The sequence below is a fragment of the Charadrius vociferus genome, unplaced genomic scaffold (genome assembly GCF_000708025.1).
Source record: "Charadrius vociferus isolate BGI_N301 unplaced genomic scaffold, ASM70802v2 scaffold1578, whole genome shotgun sequence".
In the NCBI taxonomy this organism is placed as follows: Eukaryota; Metazoa; Chordata; class Aves; order Charadriiformes; family Charadriidae; genus Charadrius; species Charadrius vociferus.
Window position 1 is genome coordinate 345,148 of NW_009649704.1, and position 8,587 is coordinate 353,734.

Consider the following 8,587-nt stretch of genomic DNA (forward strand, 5'->3'; position numbering starts at 1 on the left):
CATTGGTAATTTAATTAAATTGGGGGTTTGAGTATCATTACAGAAAATGAAACATTAGTTCTGTGCTGCTTTTCAGCCCATCTGACGTATTTGATAGCATCCCCCCGCTTACAAAACCGGCAGGGTCATTAATATTTCTATGTGAAAGTTGCTGCTGAACATCCCAGCTCCGGGCGCTTGTGGAAGGATGGAAATAGTATTTTGGGGAGGGAGCAAGGGGAAGAAATCTCATCTGTGGGAGCCTGTACCGTGCTGCGCAGTGTGTGGGGAGAGCTGGCAGTCACAGCAGGGAAAAAAACAGAAACTGAAGCAGTGCAGAAGTCGACATGTACGTGCTGTTAAAATTAATCAAGTTGAAGGTGTTCAGGTTGCATTTAATGTGGAAGTGTGTTAACTAGGAAGCAAGTGGTCAGTCTGGATGCAGGAAGCCTAATCCTATATTCATTACAGATCAGTGTTCCATCTCCCCGGCTGCGAGGGATCCTGCCAGCCTATCTGCCGTAGGGAGCCCTCGCGGGGGGCCGAGCTCTGCTCCGGGGGGGATGGGGGGACAGCCCGTGCTGGGGCCAGAGCAGGAGGCTTCAAATCCCCATCCCCATCCTAAAGCCCCGTCCCATGCAGGAGAGAAAGGTGGTGTTTTTGCATCAGTTAGTGTTTGGGATTTATGTTTCACTTCACATGCTCATGCACAGTTTTGGTTGTATTTTATTCTGCTGCATGCCGTGTATGCTAGCATATAATTTTCCTTTTAATCTTCCTCTTTTCCTTGGCAGAGCTGCAGACTAAACCTCCCTTTGCTCGTAGAAATTCATCTGGTTTTGTTCATGCCCCTGACAAAATTGTTTCCAATGATAAACCATCACTCAGCTTTGAATGACCGTGTTTTCCTTCCTCTGATGTTTGAGCCTTAATGAAAAAGAACTATAATACAAGATGCTGCACAAGGGCCTGATTCAAATTTGATTAAGTCATTCTTAGTCTTGGTTGTCTTCATTGGGTTTTATATTGGGCTCTAAACCCATGATTTGAGTGGATCTTTTTGGAGTGGCTTATGGGAACTCATAGAGTTTTATTTAAATTCTATGAAACTGCCGTACAGAGGTGTTGGTTAAGGATTTAGTAGCGTTTTCGCTGCAACTTCTTCATCTTATATTCAAGTATCCCGTATTCTTCCTGATCCAAACTTTTGTTGGGTTATATCTTGCCTTCGTTGGTGCTGGGTCCAGCGGCATTGGTAGAGTTGGGTTTGATGGGCACGTGTGAAGTCTGGACTAAACACGCAGCGCAATGCAGCGTAAATCCTGGTGGGCTGAAGTGTTCCTCCTTTTGTCTAGGCGATAGTTGCAGGTTTTGCTGTTGTCTGTGTGGTTCTGAGGGGTAATGCAACTCTGCTTACATTGCAGGGGCCTTTGAGGTGCCCGGCGAAGGTCTGTTCAAAAAATGTTATTTCAGACAGGAATGTCATCTCTGGATTCTGAGTGCAGATAGCATTTAATAGAACGGCGGGGGGATCGGAAAGAGGGATGTTTTGGTTTCAAAACTGGTAAAACTGGTCAGGGAAGAGTGGATCTGGTTTCTGACTTTGTTGCTTGGGGAATGATTTTGCTTCCTTGTGAGCGTGTATATATCTCTCGGTAGAAATGGTACTTAAATGTTAACCGTAATGGGCTCTGGTGCCATCCAGTAGGGTGAGTTTGGTGGTTATTTGCTCTTTACATTGTATGCGATGCATTTACTTTGAAACGAGCCTTCCTCTGGATTCTTCACCCGACAGCTTTGTTACGATGCACTGTCCCTAACCAGAAGCAACTTTCTTTGGCAGTTCTACCAAGTCATACGTGCGGAAACCCAGGACGGCTGCAGAACGGGATTCAGCAAGGGACGACGTTCAGCATTGGGGACAAAGTGAGATACAGCTGCAATCCAGGCTTCTTTTTGGAAGGACATGCGCTGCTCACGTGCCATGCCAATTCGGAAAACAGTGCCTCCTGGGATTTTCCCCTCCCCTTCTGCAGAGGTAAAGTGCCCTCTTGTCTGGAACAGGCTGCAATGAAACAGGATTTAACGAGCTATCTGGGGTTGGGAGAACTTCATGGACTGTAAGCTTGATTTTAAAAGACTTGAAAACTAAACGTGATGTAGCTAATATTGAAGCTCCTTTTTATTGGTTTCCTTAAAGCTGCCAGGGTTTGGGTGAAAAATAGGAAGGTTATGAAGTGCTCAAAGTATTCAAAATGCTGCACAGCTACTTTTATTTCAATTTCTTTGTCTAAAGTGTGTGGGGAGGAAAAGCAGGAGTATTATCCGTGAGATAAGGCACCTGCCCGAGACCATCCAGGTTTTCTAGATCAAACAGTAGTAAATGAGAGCGGATTTTCCCCCTTCTGCAGCGTCAAGCCGGCTTTCCTCGTGGTATGTGCCACGGTGGTTCTGGTGCTTTGCCTGTGGAGAAGCGTGAGGCTGTGCGGAGCGGTGCTGGGCGCTGTGGGCGGTGGGGCCCCGTGCCGGGGGTGCTATGGGGGGTGAAATCTGGCCTTTGTTTGAAGAGGCTGTCCAGCCTTCCTGCGAGCCCTCCTGGGCTGGGGAACCTGGATTCCTTATCAGTACAGAGAGCTGCATGCTGATTCTCCGGGGCCACGAGGGACTAGAGAGTCTGTAAATATACAAGTGTCTGTGGTGTTACACCAAAACAGTTACTGCTGCTTTGAAGTCTTTCCCCCTCAATTCCGTGTGTACTTCAGCAGAGCATCTTACATTGATTCTTTTTATTGACTCTGCTTGTGCAATCAATCAGCAGTTCTAAGCTGTAGCATAAATCTTGAATTTAAAGTGAGCAAATATTGTTTGCTTGGTGTGTTTTTAATGCTTCCGTGAATGAGTTACAGAGCAGTAATATGTGCTGCTTAGTGTATTTCTTGTCCACTTACCTACTGGTTTGGGGCCAAGGGCATCGTACCACTGAAGGAGTGTTCACACAGCCAAACTCACCCGGGAGAGGGACAGCTATCGCTGCCATTTTAGTATGATCAGTTACGATTCTTTGCTTCTCCTTTGAATTAGGACTCTCATTGTAACTTTTTAATTTGTTTTTCTAATTTCACTGGAAGTATGTGCAGGAAAAACACTCCCTGAAATTCAACCTTGAGAGTGTGCAAAGCAATATGCGTTATGGAAGAGAAGGAAATTATCTCCCTCAATGGTCCAGTGTTTCCTGCAGTCTGACAGCATTTCTCTGATAGCAGCCTTGCTGTGGAGGAAGGCGTTATCTTCTCCTTTCCCTGCTGTTACGTAGACATTTGTGCAGTGGACCCCGATAAGGGAGGGATTAACTTCTGACCCCAACAGGTGTTGAAGTTGAGGGTTGGCATCAGACTTATTTTTGTGATCTCTGCTGCAGGTGGAGTAAAAGACTATTTTTGCATTTTTGTCTTGAACTGCCATCCTCATTTCTGATTTTAACACTGACGTTTCAATCTTGAATCCAGTAATGATGATGGTGGCCTCCCGTACAGGTCAGGACGGAGGAATATTCAGTTCAGTGCTGCGTGAATTGCTCTCATGGCAGCAAAATAAGTGCTTGTTCAGGTGCACTTGGGTAGCAGTGTGCCTGCAGGCTCCAGGAGGTAGCCGCTCCTTTTTGCTAGTTTTGGTCCTGATCCTTCAAGACTTTACCTCAAGTAAAACTTCCAAAGCATTTTTTTTTTGGATGCAGAAACCGGAGATCTTCTCATGTAACACTTGTATCTTGTTCCAGGCAAGTAGAAAGTAGCAGAGACGAACCGGCTGCACTCCTTCGACCATAGTAGGCTTTCCGCAGTCGGACACTCGTGCTTGGCCGATAAGCTGGTGATACAGACTGCGGTTGTTGCACGGGGCAAAAAGATTTGCGTACTGACAAGCAGGTTTATCCTCCTTCTGCAGGGAAAAGAGTGTTTTCAAAACTGTTGCCTGAAGAAGACTATATGTTTCCGTGAGACACAGAAGATCTTTGCGGTCTGTCTGTCTTGTAATTAATTCTATTAATATTGGCTTACTGGTAGTTGTCAGCTAAAAGCTTGTTAAATGTATTTGTATTGGTTTATTTTCTAATATAAGTTGGAGGTGGGTTGTGCTGTTGGGTCAGACCCCGACGTGGAGGTGAAAGGAGCCCTCTGGGCAGGTGCTGAGATCTCGGGAGCTGCTGTCTTGGGAACAGACTTGTCTAATGTCGCTGCAAAGGACAGTGTCGGTTTGGGGCCTCTGCCCTTTCCCTCTTCCTCTCCTCTCCAGTATAATGGCAGAGGTATGAGAAGTCTTGAAAACAGTGTACGTCTCTACCATGCTGATCGATACCCTCGTTTGATTTCTTTATGCTCTTTTCTTTGTGCTCGTCTTCACTTTGTAACATCCTTTTCTGTATCTTGGTAGCCTTGTCTCTTTTCCAGTCTTCAAGTATTGAAATAATCAAAGATGCAAAGAAATGTGTGGTAGAAAAGACCAAGAAACAAAGGTGTTTGAGAGGATGTGGTGGGACAGCAACACTGCAGAGGTGTGCTGTGGCTCAGCTGCTTTGTCTCCATAGGAATTGTCTGCACTCCCTTCGCCCAACTCTCAGTTCAGAAGTACACAGGGGGTTGGTTTGGTGTGACGGGTTGGGGTTTTTTTTGGTCTTTTTTTTATAAAGGACAAGTGCAGTCTCAATGAGAAAGGAAAGTAGGAAGGAATTCCGGCTGGAGGCAGACCGGCCCGGTGAAATGTCTTTGCAGAGCCAGCGAGAGTGGCTGCAGCTCGCCAGTGCTTTTGAAAGCACAGTTATATCAAAATTGATTCTTGGACTCTGAGCTAAAAGAGACTATAAATTCAGTCCGCACAGACTCTGCTCGGGTGAGTTATGGTTCTTGCTTACGTGGCAGGAAGGATTAAGGCCGTGGTGATCTCATAGAGGGAGCACCGAGGCGGCGGATGCGGATGCCATCTCCGCGCTGAGCTGTGGAGCGGGAGAGGGAACTGGGGGGCAGTGGGGACTGCCCAGCCGAGGAGCCTGGCTCTGCCTGGGGCCCACATGTGCCATGGAGGCTCTTCTCCAGGGCCGAAAGTCCTCAGCCAGTCTGGCTCAGATGGTAAAATCTGGATGAAGCTGACGCTTACCCTTTCTATATAATGTCTGTCAGAAATACCGGGAATGGTTTCCTCATTGCATCTTGTGGTTTTGCACACTTCCTGCACAATTGTTCTGTGTTCGCAGAATGGAATGAGACCTGGTATTTCATCGAAATGGGGCCATGAGCCGAGTCCTGCAAGTCTAGCTGTGTTTTTATCTTGACAGTTGGTATGCTGGAGGCAAAACCCCAGCAGACTTGGCATGCTGTCTCCTGTTCTGCTGTAGCCACCGAAGGAACAACCCTCACCTGGGTCAGCTGATCTCAAATAAAGCAGAATATGGCGCATTTGAAGCGCCAAAAGAATATCCGGAAACATCTGAATCTTTTGTGAAGCGCTTTCATGCACGCGGAGAGAAGTCTTGCACAGATTGTTTGCTGAATTTAAGTAGAACTGATAGGTTTATGATTCTGGTAGGCGTTGAGTAAAAATTCAGTAAGCCAGCTGAAAAGTTGAGAACATTTGCGAAGCTACGTTTTAAGCGTATCAAATATGCATAATCTCATTAAAAGTGGTCTGTCTTACTATAACTCAAACAGCTGCTTAGACTGCACTGTGCCCAAAATAATTGAAGGGCTGTTCAAGAAGATTTTAGAAGATTGTAGAATATGTTTAAACAGTAACAACCTCTACAAGTGTGTATTTAGAGGTAGATGGGAAGGGAATACATTTTCCATTAAATACCTTTTGTAATGAAAAAATTTCAAGGAACTTAAATTAAAACCTTCCCTTCTAATAAAAAAAAAAGCCAAAACCACCATACCTTTGGCCAGATCTGCAGCTACTGTAAATTAGCTTAGTCCTGTAAAAAAAAAAAATAGTCCCCTTGTTTCAGAATTCTAATATAGCAGAGTCAAAATTCTTTAGCATATTTCTCCATCCCATCCTATGTTCCTTCTAGCACGAGAACAACTTTAACGTACCGGATCAGCCTCAGACTTCCCAGACCCCGACAGTAAACGTAGCTGAGATCTTGCCCATAGGAATTGCTTCTTAGAAATCCTTGTTGTGTTTGCTCTTGGCTGTGTGTGTAGACCTGAGCTGCACGAATGCCCGGTCGCGGTGAGAAGCGAGTGTTTGGCCAAGAGCACCTACACCCTTGACCGTGGCGTTCGCCCGCGGAGCCTGCATTGCTTGCGGATGACTCGTGGTAGTGGTGCAGGACCTTACTTGCAAAGGCACTTGGATGGTTGCCTAGGGCCAACAGCAGCCAGGCAGCAATAATGTTTAACACGTAGTGTTGGAGGTAGCTGCCCCTCTGGAGGTAAGTGTATTTTAAGAATAAATCGCCCCTTCAGATCCCTGTGCGTTGCTGAAGCAGCTCCCGACCTTGCTCTGCTCTGTCTTGCTGCAAGGCGTCAGGTCTGGGAGTTCACTGGCTAAGAAGCTTTTTTGCATCTATTTCCTTCTAGCTTCTGCAGGGGCACTTACTCATGAGAAATTAAATTTGAACATCCCAGTAAACTGGTGAATTGTGCTTATCCTCTTTGGCTAGAATCCATTCATCCTCTAAAAAGCATTTTCATTCTGTGTCAGAGGGAGGGGTTTGGAAGTGGCGCTTTTACTTTTTGCATGGACCTTCCTTGGAGGTCCCACTGTGAATCTTGCGTATGATGCATTGAAGTTTGAAGGATTTTCTGGTGCTTGGACTAGGCGAGAGATCTTTCAGCCTAAATTTATCGATGGTTCTGACTGCACTTCAGTATCTGTGAATGACTTTAATTCACCGAGAATATGATTGCAGCAAGTAAGATAACTGTCTGTTGTAATAGAATACCAGGGAGCAGAGCATTGAGTTGGGATCTCAGTGGCCTTTTTCAGTCCTAGTTTTGGCTGCTGGAGTGGCCCAGAAGTAGTTGCATGTCTGCCTACATCTCAGGGGTTTTATCATATTTTTTCTGCCTGCTGTGAGCTCCGCAGTAATCATGGAATGGTTGAGGTTGGAAGAGACCTTAAAGACCAACTCGTTCCACCCCCTGCCCTGGGCAGGGCCACCTCTCCCCAGCCCAGGTTGCTCCAAGCCCCGTCCAACCTGGCCTTGAACACCTCCAGGGATGGGGCAGCCACAGCTTCTCGGGGCAACCTGCCCCAGGGGATCACCACCCGCACAGGAGAGAATTTCTTCCTAAAACCTAATCTAAATCTCCCCTCTTCCAGTTTGAAGCCATTCCCCCTCGTCCTATCACTCCATGCCCTCATAAAAAGTCCCTCCCCAGCTCTCCTGGAGCCCCTTTAGGCACTGGAAGGGGCTCTGAGCTCTCCCCTTTTTGGCCTTCTCTTCTCCAGGCTGAACCCCCCCAACTCTCCCAGCCTGTCCTCCCAGCAGAGGGGCTCCAGCCCTCCCAGCATCTCTGGGGCCTCCTCTGGACCCGCTCCAACAGGTCCATGATGTGCCATCCCAGTCTGAGCACAGGAGCAGTTGTGAAGGGCCACGATCTCCACTGGTGCGAGGAGGTGCCAGTGCAGCCTGCGCAGTGTGTCGGTGCAGCGCAGACAGTACGTTACAGCCCGGGGGGTTCCTGTCGCCATCTCTTGCCGTCAGTCACTGGGGAGCGCGTGGCTGCACCGGGAGAGCAGATGGCCACGAGAAAGAAAAGTTGGCATGTATGAGTGTCTTCCCTTGCCTTCCAAATTTCCGGAGTTTAGAGGCTGCAAGTTTCAGCCCTGCAGGTAAAACGTGCTGGTAACGGGAGACACTAATTCCTGAAAAGGTCTCGGAGTGGAGGATCCTCCAGAGCGGCCCTGCGGAATTGTCCTGCTCTCCTTAGGTGCCGATGACCCATTGCACTTAACAAATGTTCTCACCTGTTAAATTTCAGTTCGGGAGGGTTGTTTTTTTTTTTAAATAGTTTGTAATGAAAATAAATGTTTATACCGTAAAGCCCCAAGCGCCTTGACTAAAGCGTCTGAAATGCCGCTCTGTAATACATGCTGTAAAGTTAACAGGCTTTTCTTCGCAGTGTTCCAAATAAACGCTGAGCTGATGCTGCGTGTGTGAGAGCAGCGAGCTGCCCTGATGCCAGTCAAATTAATTCTTAGTTTCCTTTATCTTCTTGCCCATGTTTTCTTTAGATCCTCCTCCTTTAATTGCTCTAATAGCTCCTGCTGATAAAATTCAGGTTGTAAAAATGAAAGAACCTGCAGCAAACAGGAGATCAGTACATGAGCGGGCAGTGTCTCTGCTGGGTTGCTGAACAAGGGGTTAAGATTTTACCACTGTGATTTTGGTAACATACATTTCCTTAAGAAATGGGGCAAATAAAGACACGTCAGGCAGGTGTGGGGCATATTCCACTCCTATGAGCTTTCTATTAAACACAGTGCTCGTACTCCAAGTCCTGTTGCCCCAGCCCCTAGGGGTGTTTCTGGTGCTGATGAAGGTGCTGAGATCTATAGAGTTGGACACCAACCTCTCACCCCGCTGCGATGGGAGAGTTTTCACGTGTCT

General features: G+C 47.0%; 1 protein-coding gene across 1 annotated transcript in view; it reads left to right on the forward strand.

Annotated features, from left to right (window-relative positions):
* CSMD2 (CUB and Sushi multiple domains 2) overlaps positions 1 to 8,587 on the forward strand; it is a 308,452-nt gene that overhangs the window by 75,108 nt on the left and 224,757 nt on the right. The window contains 1 exon segment of the mRNA XM_009890603.1: positions 1,823 to 2,017. Coding sequence (XP_009888905.1) covers positions 1,823 to 2,017 — 195 coding nt within the window.